This window comes from Ostrinia furnacalis, unplaced genomic scaffold (genome assembly GCF_004193835.3).
Source record: "Ostrinia furnacalis isolate ACB-3 unplaced genomic scaffold, ASM419383v2 OfSCF1163, whole genome shotgun sequence".
NCBI lineage: Eukaryota > Metazoa > Arthropoda > Insecta > Lepidoptera > Crambidae > Ostrinia > Ostrinia furnacalis.
In genome coordinates, this window is record NW_021131402.1 from 54,313 (window position 1) to 70,972 (window position 16,660).

At 37.0% G+C, this 16,660-nt stretch overlaps 2 protein-coding genes across 2 annotated transcripts in view; one reads left to right on the forward strand and one right to left on the reverse strand.

Moving 5' to 3' along the window:
* The window catches only part of LOC114351581 (MICOS complex subunit MIC60-like), a 21,544-nt gene extending 6,451 nt beyond the window's left edge, over positions 1-15,093 (reverse strand). The window contains exons 1-9 of the mRNA XM_028302847.1: positions 14,971-15,093; positions 13,692-13,873; positions 12,495-12,651; positions 11,627-11,717; positions 5,209-5,280; positions 4,551-4,720; positions 3,233-3,359; positions 2,315-2,478; positions 1,679-1,742 (exon numbers count right to left, since the gene is read on the reverse strand). Of these exons, the coding sequence (XP_028158648.1) occupies positions 1,679-1,742; positions 2,315-2,478; positions 3,233-3,359; positions 4,551-4,720; positions 5,209-5,280; positions 11,627-11,717; positions 12,495-12,651; positions 13,692-13,873; positions 14,971-15,015 (1,072 nt within the window). The 5' untranslated portion in view covers positions 15,016-15,093. The remainder of the gene's footprint in view (positions 1-1,678; positions 1,743-2,314; positions 2,479-3,232; positions 3,360-4,550; positions 4,721-5,208; positions 5,281-11,626; positions 11,718-12,494; positions 12,652-13,691; positions 13,874-14,970) is intronic.
* Positions 15,094-15,332: 239 nt separating this feature from the next.
* On the forward strand, positions 15,333-16,177 carry mRpL35 (mitochondrial ribosomal protein L35). Its single transcript, XM_028302854.1, has 2 exons — positions 15,333-15,414; positions 15,570-16,177. The coding sequence occupies exons 1-2, from the start codon at positions 15,393-15,395 to the stop codon at positions 16,079-16,081; spliced, it is 534 nt and encodes a 177-aa protein (XP_028158655.1). The 5' UTR covers positions 15,333-15,392; the 3' UTR covers positions 16,082-16,177.
* Positions 16,178-16,660: the final 483 nt, after the last annotated feature.

Below are 16,660 nucleotides of genomic sequence, written 5' to 3' on the forward strand. Positions count from 1 at the left end.
TTAATGTCGGAACAACATCACAAAGTTTGTTCCAGTAGCGGTCTCTCATCCCATTGTGATCTTGCTTACTCTATAGCTCATCTGATGACTATTTAATGTCGGAACAACATCACAAACCTTGTTCCAGTATTTATCGCTCAGCACACACTGGTCCAGTTCCTTCTTGTAATCTCATCCCACTTGGATCATGCTTACTCTATATCTTCATCTATAGTCTTTTTCACCTAAGATGATCCGTATGACGTTTCGAGTTTGAAAGATTTAGAGATGTCACATAACTAAACCATAGCGATTTATCTATCGATTTTTTTCGAAGAGTTAGTAAAACCTACTTTTAGAGAAATATTTTGTATAGGTGTTATTTAACAAAAAAAACATGTTTTTTTTAATTACAAATATTATTGTAACAATTTTTTATTGATAATATTCAAATTTCATGGTTCGTGTTCAAAAAAACGATTTCTAAAAAGTACTGGTTCTGTTTCTTTAAATTAAAAACTATTAATTTATTTTCAATGCGTTTATTTAAGTCAATAATCGAAAAATATAGTTGATTTTTGTGATGTTTTTAATAACTAAGTATTCACTGCAATCGATTAATGAACCGCGGAAATAATCGATTTTATTATACAAGAAATACCCCAGCACTAAATCTATTCCGTTTCACACATTGCGTACATTATATAAAAAATATTTTTACATCGTATTTAATTAAAATATAATCAATAGACTCAGATTTTACTATATATTTCAAGGCAAGTAGTAACTTTTTTTTTATTATACAGGGTGTTAGGTAAATGGGTATATGAGCCGGCACTAGCCCATGCTAACATGGGCATATAAATGGTATGGTGAAGTCAGAAATTTGATATCATTATTTTATTTTTTTAAATATTCATACAAAATAAATATTATAAAATCCGATTTGTATGAAAATTAAAATAACTAAAATGAAGATATAAATTTTCTGACTTCACCATACCATTTATAGGACCATGTTAACATGGGCTAGTGTCGGCTCATATACCCATTTACCTAACACCCTGTATTGCTAATAACATTCAAATATTTTTTCAAAAATATTCTGCATATGTAGTATGCGTAATATGGATAACCTTGAAGTGTCATACGGATCATCTTACGTGAAAAAGACTATAATGACTATTTAATGTCGGAACAACATCGCAAACCTTGTTCCAGTATTTGTAGCTCAGCACACACTGGTCCAATTCCTTCTTGTAGGTGGTCTCGGCCGCGGTGAGGTCACCACGGAACTGATTGATATAGCGCAGCGTTCCGTAATATTACCAATAGCAGCCAACGAGCAGACACTATCAAGCTCGTAGTTCGAGCTCGTTTAGAGACTTTTTAATGTCGGAACAACATCGCTAACTTTGTTCCAATAGCGGTCTCTAATCCCACTTTGATCATGTTTACTTTATAGACTATTTAATATCGGAACAACGTCATAAACCTTGCTCCAGTATTTGTCACTCAGCACACACTGCCGAAGTTAACATTTTAGCTTATCTAGGGACTATTTAATATCGGAACAACATCACAAACTTTGTTCCAGTAGCGGTATTTCATACCACTTGGATCATGCTTACTCTATAGCTCATCTAATGACTATTTAATGTCGGAACAACATCACAAACCTTGTTCCAGTATTTGTCACTCAGCACACACTGGTCCAGTTCCTTCTTGTAGGTGGACTCGGCCGCGGTGAGGTCACCACGAAACTGTTTGATGTAGCGCAGCGTTCCGTAATATTACCAATAGCAGCCAACGAGCAGACACTATCAAGCTCGTAGTTCGAGCTCGTTTAGAGACTTTTTAATGTCGGAACAACATCACAAAGTTTTTTCCAGTAGCGGTCTCTTATCCCACTTTGATCATACTTACTTTATAGCTCATCTAATGACTATTTAATGTCGGAACAACATCACAAACCTTGCTCCAGTATCAGCCGCTCAGCACACATTGACCAAGTTAAAATTTTAGCTTATCTAGGGACTATTTAATGTCGGAACAACATCACAAACCTTGTTCCAGTATTTGTCGCTCAACACACACTGGTCCAATTCCTTCTTGTAGGTGGTTTCAGCCGCAGTGAGGTCACCACGAAACTGTTTGATGTAGCGCAGCGTTCCGTAATTTGTTAGAATAGCAGCCAACGAGCACGTTTAGAGACTTTTTAATGTCGGAACAACATCGCTAACTTTGTTTCAGTAGCGGTCTCTCATCTCACTTTGATCATGCTTACTTTATAGCTCATCTAATGACTATTTAATGTCGGAACAACATCACAAACCTTGTTCCAGTATTTGTCACTCAGCACACACTGGTCCAGTTCCTTCTTGTAGGTGGACTCGGCCGCGGTGAGGTCACCACGGAACTGTTTGATGTAACGCAGCGTGGCTGCAACGCTTTCTGGTGGCGCTTGGACGCCTGCTTTGATCATGCGGTCTAGGGTGTCTGGAAGATAAAAATAAGAGTTATGTAGATAAACTCTGCACGCTATTATGTATTAACTCTATTATACATTAAAATACCTAGCAGTTAGATATAGAGTAAAAGGTGTGGGTCGTTAATTTTATACCCCTTGGTTACATAGAGGTGAAAACTATAGGCTTTGACCAACTACACTGTATCTATGCAATTTATATATTTGTAAGCGAGCTATTTGTTTTCTGAATAAAACAAATTAAATTAAAAAATAAAAATACCAACTCAAGAAGATTATCGCACTGGCTAGATGAAAAAAGCAGAAGATTTATGGAACTGGCTGGATGAAAAAAGCGAAAGGGGATCATATCGAGGCTGCAGCTTATGTTCGGTTACAGAAAGACTATCGAACGCGGGTTTTTCTTTCAAAAACCAAATACCGGATTTTTCTTGGGTCACCAAATAAAATCATGCAAGTATATTTTAGTATACTTGCATGATATAAGAGCTTCCTCGTTGTGGATAAAAAAAAGTATAGCAATGAACAGGAGAGGTGCAGACATTCTGAAATCATTGAGTTAGGCGATTATTACACTGCACCGCGCTCCGCCGCGGCAACATAATAACGAATCCCGCGCGCAGACGCGTTGTCAGTGTGTGCCGCGCGTGTTTTCTATACAAACTGAGGTACTTGCATATAATGATTAAATCTGTCATCTCGCGTACCGCGGTGCAGTGTGATAATCGCCTTATTAATAGATTTATAATAGTTACATAATATTACCGATAGCGCACTTGGCCTTGGCGGCGGCCTCCTTGGCTTTGGAGGCAGCCTTGTCGCGCGCCTCCTTCGAGCCGTGGACAGACATGTAGTGCTTCTTGTCGAGGTCGTCCAGCGAAGACTCTACGATCTGTAACGATTTAGTTTTAGGTTAGTCTTTCACCGTACCTTTGACAGCTACCCTAAAATGCTTGTCTGGCAAGGGGTTGGAACGGTCAGCATTAAATGTATGACGGATTGTACAGCGACCCTAGCGGGAAACGTTCAAAAGCTAAAATTCCCGTTGGATGTAAACTCACACTCAGCCCAAGAACTATCTGGCTGATGAGAAAACCACATCAACATGCGCTGACAAACTTTCAGCTTTTATAAAATAACGAAGGTCTGGAATTCACTGGTTCTTATTCGAATCCGTGAAGAAAATACCATACGGAAGAAAACGCGACTGTGCGACGGGCGCCCGCAGTGAGGGTGCGAGCGCGACAGCAAAATAATTACTCGCGAGCGATAAGGATGGGTAGCTTGGGGTCATTGGACAAAATTCTACGTGCTCGCAGACCAGACTATATCTCTAGAGAGCTTTTCTTTCGTATGTTGACGGATTCAGATCGAATGCACGACAGATCGCACATAGCAGTATCGTAATAACATCCAAAATTTACTAACCTTAAAGACCACCTTCTTGTACTTCGCAGAAAGTTAGTAGTCACCTTAAAGATAGCTTGATTCAATTTTTTTCTTATCAATATCAAAATAAGGTCTAAAATCTACCAACCTTATACAGCTCCTACAGAAGTTAGTAGTGGCCTTGAAACTTGAAACCATCAATTGTGTTCTCCTGCATATTCAAATATCACCCTAAAGATTTGTAAATAAGGTCTAATATCCACCAACCTTAAACAGCGCCTTGTTATACTCCGTACAGAAGTTAGTAGCTGCCTTGAAGCTATTGACAGCTATCTTGGTGTTCTCATGCATAATAATATCATGACCCAACTACTCCATTCAATAACCTCCCTTAACAGTGACAAAATAAGGCCTAAAATCTACCAACCTTTAACAGCTCCTACAGAAATTAGTAGCGGCCTTGAAGTCGTCAATTGTGTTCTCCTGCATATTCAAATATCACCCTAAAGATTTGTAATTAAAGTTTAAAATCCACCAACCTTAAACAGCGCCTTGTTGTACTCCGTACAAAAGTTGGTAGCTGCCTTGAAGCTATCGACAGCTATCTTGGTGTTCTCATGCATAATAATGACCCTAATATTCCATTCAAAAATAGCTCATAACTTTGAGAATATAAAGTTTAAAATTCACCAACCTTAAACAGCGCCTTGTTATACTCCGTACAGAAGTTAGTAGCTGCCTTGAAGCTGTCGACAGCTATCTTGGTGTTTTCATGCATATCGTGTTCTAACTCCACCATGTCTTTTGTGATCTTCACTGGGGGAGGCGTTTGGGGGTCACACTTTTCAGTTTGGATGAGGGTGGCTGGAAAAACAATAAGAAAATGTAAATAAATTGTAATTATTAGATGTATTTGCATAATAACAGCGTAAAATACATTTATCAACAAGTTAATGTCAACTTGGTCAGAGAAGTCGAATTATTGTGGATAAAAGTCAATTTACCTGATAATGAATTGTCATTTTAGTTTTAAATAAACACGTTCATTTAACATAGAGAATTTTAATCAAACCCCTTTTCTAATAAAAGTTACACGCGAGTTGAACAGTGTGTACCTTTTTATTAGTAAGAGTGCTACGAGACCTATTATTCAATGAGTTTAAATTATAATTCCTACATTTTTGTCTGACCTAAAATAGCTTAAAAATGTAAGAATGTGCATACGACTATTGTATGCCCTGTTAAAGCAAGCATAACTTAGTTCTTCATCATCAATACTTCACCTATGAAATAAAACAGGTTTGTAACTCAATGGACTTTATTGTGTAAGCAATAAGAGTTAATATACTAACCGGGAGTCTCAACCTCAGGCGTTTCGATCTTCTTCTCTTCTATGTAAAGCGGTTCAAACTTCGGCGGTGGCACTGTTAGGCAACACGAGAAGTTATGGCTGTTAGTTACACACCAATAATGAAATGAAACTATCTACTACATACTAAAATGTTTAATATTTAACTAAGATAATATGTGATTCAGTTTCTTGCGCTGCTTCTTCACAGCACTGACCCATTTATTGTCCCAAAGCAGTGGTAGGGTTAATACTGGAACGTGTAAAACGTTTAAAAGCCTACTTGCAAAACTAAAGTGAGTTTTATTTATGATTTAGGACCTAAATCATTGACTGTGAAAACTTAAGACAAATTCTGTATAAAAAATTTTAGTACCATGCTATAAAATAAATTTATTTACTTACTTCAAGACAAAATAATATTTGTATGTAACAGTTTGTTGATATTGCAACCAAAAAATACTGATAAAATAATTCTTATCAGACATAAACGTGATTGATGCATGTGCAGTTACGAGTATGACTTGTAATAATATGAATATTAGTTAAATAATGATAGCTCTTATGGTGCGTCCAGACTGGGCGAATTTGCTCGCGCGGCAAACTCAACATCCTGCTCACTCAAGAGCAGAGTGAGCAGGATGACCAGCGTGACGCGCGAGCAAATTCGCCCAGTCTGGACGCACCATTAACTGAAGTATTTACATTCTTTTAAAAATCAAAAGTGGATTGCTCCCTCAGATCATAGAAAGAGAATAGATATGAAGTCGCGCGTAACTACAACGAGAACCAGTGTCCCCACATTTCCCCCACCACAGCTCCCACACACACATTCAACTGTGTAAAAACAAAGCGACTGAGAGTCTACGACAACATGTGCAACCGGCTTAAAAGTGCTGTGATTGGCCAGAAGGCATGCCTTATGGCCAATCAATGGCCGCGTGACGTGACGCACACTTTGAAAACTAGTGAGAGAACAAAGACAAAATGGAGTCGACAAGATATCGATACTTTAAATCGCTAGGGGCAAGGCTCGAACGAAACTGATTTCACAAAATGCTTGTGTATGAAAACCTTTTTATTATTATACGTTATTATTAACTACTATCACGCATTTACTTTTTAATTATGGCGATCTGCGTACCGCATATGTTTATCAAAAATAATGCCTATATTAGGCTTTCAACTAGCTCTTATAGTAATTACATAGTTGACAGTTACTAATTACTTCTACTGTTATTTTTTTTTTTGTAAAATCTTATAATCGCAAGTAACACATCATTTTTTTATTTAAAATTACAAAATAGAAAATTATAATTTACTTCTATTTATCGATAATAGGAAACCGCATTAGAACACGAGCACGGCACTATGTTACGACCGGCACATGCGGCCGTACTGTGTATTTTCACACGACAGTGGATATCGGAAGAAATTAAATACATTGCGCAGTAGTTGAGCATGACATAAAGTGGTTGCTAACTAAATCGTCAATGTAAAAGTGTGTTAGAATTTTTATCACCACTGATTTCGATATCGCAGTAACTGTTACGGCACTGAATTCGTTCGTAAAAATGTTTAGTTTTTTTTATTTATAAGCAAAATACCAATGGATTTGCAATACTTACATGTAGTAAATGACTCCATTGTTCCTGTAGTTCTTCGTTTCACTTGTTTTATTGCACGTAACGACGCATTATCCAAAATATCGGAGAACATTTCCTTAGTACGACTGAATCGCGACTAACCTAGCTACGCGGCCGATGTTCGTTTCTGGGCATATCGCGGAGACTCGCGCCACGCCCCCGTTTCACATCTATTCCCTTCTATGATCTGAGATTGCTCCACATGTTGAAATACAACCAATCACAGGCTGGCAACTTATCACATTTTTGCAATATTGTTATCTACTTAGTCATACTTATGAGTAGCAAGACCTAAAATCTGAAGATGACGAATGGTATGAACCAGTATGGCTGTGCCTGAAGCCACAATCATGCTGTTTGCTAGAAGCTTGAGCTTGAACTAACTACACTCGCGAGTAAAAGTATGGAATCACCCCATTCATTTCGAGTGATCTTTGGAACTAAATGACTATGAAAATTTGATAAAACTTGATACCATAGATAGATAGACAGATAATCATTGAGTTCTTCAGATCGCTAGGAACAAAATACAAGAAGGCGATTCCATACTTTTACTTATTAGTTTTAGGAGTAACTGCTATAAGCCAGAATATAAAATTAAAACAACTCACACTGATAGGGTTTCTTAGCTAGTTCTTTAATTGCATCCTCTTCTATGTTCTGTTCAGATTGTTGTTTGAAGTCCAGTGGACTGACTCCCTCCTGCAATTTGAAAGGACTTGGTTTAGTTTTTGAGTAAAAAAAACATAATGGAGTGGACACCTTAGTCAACTGACATTATTATTTTTCATGAGCTGTCAAAAACGCGACCCTCCCATAGATTTTGTACAGCAATTAAGACTATTTCCACCAAGGAGAGATGTGAAAATAATGAAATCAGATTGGTTGTTCAAAACACTTGAAAGAGATAAAGCCTACGTTCAAAAGAAGTGTTCCGTGACGTCAAGGCGCGCTTAAAAGTGTAACACTTTGTGACGTCACGCGGTACTTTTAATTTCGTAATTACTTGTTTGGTTGTCAAATAAAAATACACGTGTCCAATACATATTTTTTGATTGATTGACGGACTAATGCCCTTTTTTACCATCAATTCCTAATTTTTAAGTGATCCCTCTATAGATGTAAACAAAATTCCTGTTATTTGTTACCAAAGGGGTCACTTAAAAATTAGGGATTGATGGTGAAAACGGACATAAGTTTCTTTTTAGGAAACTAGCCTATTCAAAGTCTTACCTTTCCAAACATAAAGTTGCCGACCCAAGTGGTGGCTCTATTGAACTGGTTGACGGTGAATTTCCAGTAGGTGGTGTTTTCCTGGTACACGAGTGCCACGAAGTCGTTAGCCCAAGGGACGTTTGACTCCAGCCAATTACGGGCGTCTGGACTGCTCCTGTGAATTGTTGATGAAATGGTAAGAATGTATTTCGATGTTTGTTTTATCCTCTGTGACAAAATGCATAGTATAGCAAACATCTATAAAACTGTAAAGACTGACATCCTAGAAATCAATCAGGGAAACATGACATCCAACTTTCTTAGAGTAGGTGCACACCGTTGATTTTTCGTCGGCCGATAGTTTAGTCGGGCAGTTGATCAGTATGGGCATGTATGGGAGTGCGCACACTACGCCGATTCGATTTGGCCGATTCTTCATATAATTTAAAATCGGGCACAACTATCGGCCAACTAAAAATCAACGGTGTGCGCCTACTCTTACTAGAATAACAGCTTGAAAGATAGTTGTACAGTATCACCCCATTATCTGCCTGTAAAGACTTGCATGACAAGGTTCTAATAAACTCATTTTATTTTTGCAAGTAGGCTTTTAAAAAGCACTTTTACAAGTCCCATTATTATTAAGTTGACAACACAACCTTATGTCAACAATAGCAACAAAAATGTGTTGTAAGCTAACTTTGGGTGTCACAAACGATTTGACGTTGACTATACCAACCAACTACCAATGCAAGTTGCTGCTTACTGATACTGATGCTTTCAGCAATATCAATACGTACTTGGCATACACAACTGCAGCTCCCGTAAGCACCGTGGCCCCGATGGTGCCCCACAGGATCTTGTGGGACTTCGGGGGGGCCGGCGGCGTGGGGGGGCACTTGTTGTCGTAGTGCGCGAAGCGGCGCGGCGCCCGCATCACGATTAGGGCCGCGCATGATCCGTCGCCCACTTGTTTTCTGACCTGGGGAACGGACAGAAATCTTACAGATTAGTCTGGTCTGTGAGCACATAGAATTTTGTCCAATGACCCCAAGCTACCCATCCTTATTGCTCGCGTGTAATTATGTTGCTATCGCGCTCGCACACTCACTGCGGGTGCCAGTCGCTCAGTCGCGACATCAATATTACGCGCGAGCGATAAGGATGGGTAGCTAGGGGTCATTGTTCAAATTGTACGTGCTCACGGACCGGGCTTTAATATACAGCCCCTGCGATACCTAAAGAGCTTGCAGGGTTACTAGGAAACGCTGTTTACGTTTGAGGGATGGCAACATTTGAAACTTCGGATAACATTTTAGGGTTTTTCAGAGTAACCCTGCTGGTACTATAAGTATTCTGTATAGACCTCCTAAGATTCTTAAGACTTCCAATTTATTTTTCACTTTGCTGTCTTTGGGATGGAATGGGGAACCACCATTGACTAATATTTTAGAATTAAACAACTATTTAAACATTTTAAACATTCACCCCTCTTTCCATCAGGAACTAAACCGCAAGTAATCTAATTAATACTTTAGTTATTCATAAATTAATTTGATAAACATAAACTAGGTTTGTTAATTGGCAACATTTCCAATACAAATTTTATTCCTACAGCTAAGTTTACATTGCAGTCATACATATTATACGTGATTTGCATTTGTCGCATACCAAGTCACAGTGTTAGTAACAAGATTGGGCTAGTAACTTAGATTAATAAAACCTAGATAGATAGTCAGTGCACGAAAGGTGAGGCAGATTTTAGTAAGCCAGAATGGCTTACTCGTAAACGTCACATGAACTGTCAAAGTGAAAAATTGGTAAACACGTCCGACGACTTTTAATTAATTAAGACGGTTTGTGCTGTGAAAGGGTGTCTAAATACATCAGAAAAACTAAAGAAAGTGACCAGTGTTACATTTCATAAGTAAGTACTANGGTCCATGCTTTTAATATACTAAATTACTAAAATGTTTAATAATATTTAACTAAAAAATATGTGATTTAGTTTCTTGCGCTGCTTCTTCACAGCACTGGCCCATTTATTGTCCCAAAGCAGTGGTAGGGTTAATACTGAAAAGCCTACTTAAAAGCCTACTTGCAAAACTAAAGTGAGTTTTATTTATGATTTAGGACCTAAATAATTGACTGAAAACTTAAGACAAATTCTGTATAAAAACATTTTAGTAGGTACCATGTTTTAAAATAAATTTATTTACTTACTTCAAGACAAAATAATATTTGTATGTAACAGTTTGTTGATATTGCAACCAAAAAATACTGATAAAATAATTCTTATCAGACATAAACGTGATTGATGCATGTGCAGTTACGAGTATGATTTGTAATAATATGAATATTAGTTAAATAATGATAGCTCTTATGATGCGTCCAGACTGGGCGAGCAAATTCGCCCAGTCTGGACGCACCATTAACTGAAGTATTTACATTCTTTTAAAAATCAAAAGTGGATTGCTCCACATGTTGAAATACAACCAATCACAGGCTGGCAACTTATCACATTTTTTGCAATATTGTTATCTACTTAGTCATACTTATGAGTAGCAAGACCTAAAATCTGAAGATGTCGAATGGTATGAACCAGTATGGCTGTGCCTGAAGCCACAATCATCTGTTTGCTAGAAGCTTGAGCTTGAACTAACTACACTCGCGAGTAAAAGTATGGAATCACCCCATTCATTTCGAGTGATCTTTGGAACTAAATGACTATGAAAATTTGATAAAACTTGATACCATAGATAGATAGACAGATAACACCGGTCAACAAAAAAATTTTTTTTTTGCGCATGGATTTTACTTATTATATTCTGATTATATAAGCAAATTTATATAAAAAAAGTGCGATTACAAATCGAAAATATTTGCTTTTTAAGAAGTTATAGTGATTTGAATTTTCCATCTTCATAGTAAAATGTCTCTAAAGATGCACGTCACATTCTCATTGGGATATATTTAAAGATAATTATGGGGGCTTATTCGCAAGAACAAGGGGCACGCTTTCATCAAAATATAGTGGGATTTGAAAGACGGCGTTACCAAGGCCAGTATACTGAAAGCGTCATAGGGTTAGATTTTTATGAGAAAAATCTTCTATGGAACATGAGAGGAGATTAGAACTTTACATTTTTAATAAATATTTGGACTCTATTTTAAATTTTCTCTTGTGAGAATGAATCTTAAATGGATGTTTGGTATGTTTTAATAATTAGAAAGAATGGAAGAAAGAAAGAAAAAAAAATATTTGGCAACAAATTAAATCATCTCTATGTTCATGTTTCATACATTCATTTATATGAATTTTTCTATTTTTTACACATAAAAGCAAATTCAGAACAAGTTTTTGTTGTCATTCTATTTCTAGGTATTAAAGCAATAAAAATAAGCTATGCATAACCCGTGCGCAAAAATGCTGTAGACAGTTGTAATCATTGAGTTCTTCAGATCGCTAGGAACAAAATACAAGAAGGCGATTCCATACTTTTACTTATTAGTTTTAGGAGTAACTGCTATAAGCCAGAATATAAAATTAAAACAACTCACACTGATAGGGTTTCTTAGCTAGTTCTTTAATTGCATCCTCTTCTATGTTCTGTTCAGATTGTTGTTTGAAGTCCAGTGGACTGACTCCCTCCTGCAATTTGAAAAGACTTGGTTTAGTTTTTGAGTATAACAGATTGAAAAAAACATAATGGAGTGGACACCTTAGTCAACTGACATTATTATTTTTCATGAGCTGTCAAAAACGCGACCCTCCCATAGTTTTGTCGTTTTTTAGTCGTATACCTCGAAATCAAAAAATCCTTGTAGCTTTTCACCTATTCGCATTTCGCCGCGATATCAAAATTTCTGAATAGATTTTTATTCTTGTAGTACAATTTTTGATCGCTAATTACAATTGTCTAAAAAATTCATAGTAGATTTACTTTCCTGCCTGTGTCGGCTTTATAAATAGGCTATTGATAATACATGCTACATCAAAATTTGCTATTGTTGTAAAAATCTGTTAAAAATTATACTACCGATATTACACACTACAACAAAAAACGCTATCACGTTGAAATATGAATAGGTGAAAAGCTACAAGGAATTTTTGATTTCGAGGTATACGACTAACAAACGGATTTTGTACAGCAATTAAGACTATTTTCACCAAGGAGAGATGTGGAAATAATGAAATCAGTTTGGTTGTTCATAACACTTGAAAGAGGACATGTGTCCAATACATATTTTCTGATTGATTGACGGACTAATGCCCTTTTTTACCATCAATTCCTAATTTTAAAGTGATCCCTCTATGTAAACAAAATTCCTGTTATTTGTTACCAAAGGGGTCACTTAAAAATTAGGGATTGATGGTGAAAACGGGCATGAGTTTCTTTTTAGGAAACTAGCCTATTATAAGGCTTACCTTTCCAAACATAAAGTTGCCGACCCAAGTGGTGGCTCTATTGAACTGGTTGACGGTGAATTTCCAGTAGGTGGTGTTTTCCTGGTACACGAGTGCCACGAAGTCGTTAGCCCAAGGGACGTTTGACTCCAGCCAGTTACGGGCGTCTGGACTGCTCCTGTGAATTGTTGATGAAATGGTTAGAAACACAATATATTTACATGATGATTTTTTGTGTGGTGACGGCAGATTAGAATACATTTGTCACCAACCCCTACTCTTCCCGCGGGTGTCGTAAGAGGCGACTTAGGGACTACACAACAAACAGAGAATGGGCAGCAGCGCTCTCTGAAAAACATCAATCTTTTAAACTGCGATCTCCAACCCGCCTGCCAAGCGTGGAGATTATGGCAAATCCCTCCACCATAGTGGAGGAGGCTCATAGTCCAGCAGTGGACTGTAAAGGGCTGTTGATGATGATGATGATGATTTTTTATGCAGTGTCCTGGAAATCAATATAAAACTCATATTTTTGCAAGTAGGCTTTTGAAAAGCACTTTTACCCAGTATTACCCCTACCACTGTGTTTACTAAAGCCTGGTCCGTGAGCACGTAGAATTTTGTCCAATGACCCCTAGCTACCCATCCTTATCGCTCGCGGGTAATTATATTGCTGTCGCGACTGTGCGACTAGACTATACACATAAAACTATAGAAAATATCATTCTAAAAATCAATCAGAGAATCATGAATGAAACTATCTTACAAGGGCTCCACAGTTCCACACTTCTGAAGGGGACTATAATATGGTCACATTTTTGTCTGTCTATCAAGACTTGCTTGCAAGAAGGAAGTTACTTAGGAAGGCTTATAGGTTTATTCAAAACTAGACTACCAAGAGAAATGCAATTAATAATAATTTCCAAAATAATGTATACTAGCTTTTGCCCGCGGCTTCACCAGCACGAAATTTAGTGTCACAGATTAGCATTTTTAGCCTATATGATAATCTGGGTTACAAACAATAATACTGAAAAGTTTCAACAAAATCCGTTTAGTACTTTTTGCGTGAAAGAGTAACAAACATCCAAACTTTCACATTTATAATATTAGTAGGATGAACAAGAGACGAAGAAAAGACAGATGCAGAGTCAGACTCTTTTCCAGTTATATGAGTGATCAAACTCCATATCCTATCATAAGTTCATCTGTACATACTTGGCATATACAACTGCAGCTCCCGTAAGCACCGTAGCCCCGATGGTGCCCCACAGGATCTTGCGGGACTTCGGGGGGGCCGGCGGCGTGGGGGGGCACTTGTTGTCGTAGTGCGCGAAGCGGCGCGGCGCCCGCATCACGATTAGGGCCGCGCATGATCCGTCGCCCACTTGTTTTCTGACCTGGGGATCGGAGAGAAATGTTACAGGTAATATGCAGTACCAGTGATACCCAAAGTAGGTATCAAGGTTCTTGGTCCAATGACTACTTTATTTATACTAACCAATTTGCATTGACCTTTCAAAGATAGCAGTTTTTTTGAAGGGTCTATGCAAAGTGAAGTTCTTTCTTTGGGATAAAATGGAAAACCACAATATGTAAGACTATTATTTTTACCCAACCGCACCAGGAGGGTCATTTGAAATAAGTAAATAATACCACCATTTATGACACCTATGAACCTCTCATTGCCCCAGGAACTAAAACATCCTGCACCCACCCAGGGATCCATCCAAAACCAAAACTTATGCAAGGTCTGTGAGACCAGAAAACAGTTCTTAAGACTTTCTAGGTCTTTCTAGGAAGTTATTTCTAGACCACAGGGTCTAGAAGCTAAAAGTATATATTGTAAACTTGAATGTAAATTTTAGCCACTTGAAAGTAATTTAATTAATCAATTTGATAAACAAAATCAAACTTTAATATTATTTAGTTTTGACAATATTTACCAATACAATTTTATTTTATTCGTACAGCTAAGTTTATACTGCTGTCATACATAGGTACTATTCGTGATCTGCATTTGTCGCATACCAAGTCACAGTGTTAGTAACAAGATTAGGCTAGTAAGAATTGGATTGAACCCAATTTCAAGGCCTGTATGGTAAACATTACAGAAAAGGTCAAATTAAGAGTCATAAAAATAAAAACTTTACTTATATCCACAGGGAGTTTTATTTATTGTAAAATGCAGCTATCAGCCGCAAAGTTGGAAAACAATTTTAGGTTATTTACGAATATGACGTCCGACCAATGTTATGTAAGGGACAACAATATCAAGGCCTGTGTTTATGTTTTCGGTCCTACTCCCAAATTACAGCAAATACACACGAGTTTTCAAGTAAAACATGAGATTTTTTGGCGAATAAACTGCGTTAACCATCAAAACATACGAAACACGGACACTTGGTGAAAGGTATCAAAGTAACAATTTGAATAAAAAACACTGATGGCGTTCAGCCAAGACAACTGAAAATCATAAAACTACATAAATACGTACCAAAACCAAGTGGGCATTTGTTAAATGGTTGGTAAATTTGTACATTTTCGGCACTGAATCTCTTTCCACTTGGGCTGTCAAAAATCAGAGACTAAAGAATTTTTACCACAGACTGCAGAGTTAATGTCAAATAGTGCTTCAAACGAAATGGGAATCCACATTGTCTGTGGATTGTGATTATAATTTATTTCTCCTGAAAATAAATTCAATAAATGTTATTTGTGCTTCTGAAACCAACGAATTTTAATAAAATGCAGATCGCCAGCCAGTTTTTATGAAGTCCGTTAAGTTTTTAACAAAAAAAATCTATGATAAGTCCAAACGGGAATCGACAGATTTTTTTTCTCGATTCCTTAAATAAATATCAAATAAGCCACATCACTAAATGCAATTAAAAAAAAATGAAATAACCTTTTTCCAAAATGTTTCGTTGTGCAGCTTTTGGTATTTATCTTGTTTATTTACTTGTTTTATTCAACTGAAATATACTTAGTTAAATCCTGTGGTGTAGTGACAGTGGTTAAATTATTTAATTCTGTCTTTAATTTGATATCTTGCTTGTGACGGTTTGTTTGGAGGTTATTTTATTTCTTTTTCAGCTGTACGAGCTATTCGGCCTCTGTCGATTCCTTATTTGAATGCGGCCAGGATTATTCGCAATGACTGCAAAAGTTTTGCCACTTGCAAAACTCTGTCGCATTTAGGATCAAGCCAAACTATTGGCAATGGTTCACTATTGAATAACCAGGCAGTACTGAATATTTCTAAGAACATAGTGCAAGTACCATCCAGGAGTATTACTAAGTTCAGTCTCAATAAAGGGAAGAGAAAGTCTTCCAAATCTGTTATCAAGCGTTTCTTCAGACTGCACTGGGGTGGTTGGATCCGGACTAAAGTTGGTAGGCAAAAGAGATTGTGGAAGAAGTCCCCTGCCCAGAAAAGACGACTTAGGCAACATGTATTCTGTAATGCAACACAGAGCACTTTACTAGACAAAATGGTCACGAAGTTCTGGAGAAAACCGAAGTATTATGTTGATGATCCGTATGCCCCGTACCACACCAGAGAAGAGTTTGTAATTACGAGAAAGAAACCTATTCAGAGAAATTGATTTTATCCCTATTAGTTTAAATCTGTAGCATTGTTTACTATGTGTAATGCTGCTTTGATTAGTTATAGTTAGTAATAAATATTTTGTTTCTGTAAAGCTGTATTTTATTGATGAGGCTTACTTGAATCAAGTAGTTCAAGACTCAAATACCAAGCTAAGGAAATTATCCATTGAAGCATCTTATTTTTATTAATTAAATCCTCTTTAGATACTAAGTTCAATCCGAAATTTTAGAATTTAGTGAAAGCGTCTATTATTCAAACATTTACTACTGCTCATAGGAATGGTGGCCGTTTTTCTTATTGTAATTTATTTGACCTACTACAATACTATTATACACTATTACTGTAGCTAAATATTGAAAAAATATGCCACTTGAACTCTTTTATGGCCAGATTTCGAAACAAGCTCGTAGTTAGTATACCCTCTCCATTCACTGCTCGAAGCGCTGCGACAATAAACTTCAGTTGTAAATGCGTTCATGGTCCGTTAATTATTATCAAACATTTTTAAGTATTCATGAAGTGCTTACATTGCTTTAATATTGTAACAGTTCTATTAGTATTGATAAATTAATGT

Coding starts and splice junctions, on each gene's coding strand:
- mRpL35 (XM_028302854.1), top strand. CDS start 15,393: ATGTTTCGTTGTGCAGCTTTTG. Junction 15,415..15,569: donor GTTTCGTTGTGCAGCTTTTG/GTATTTATCTTG, acceptor TTTCTTTTTCAG/CTGTACGAGCTATTCGGCCT.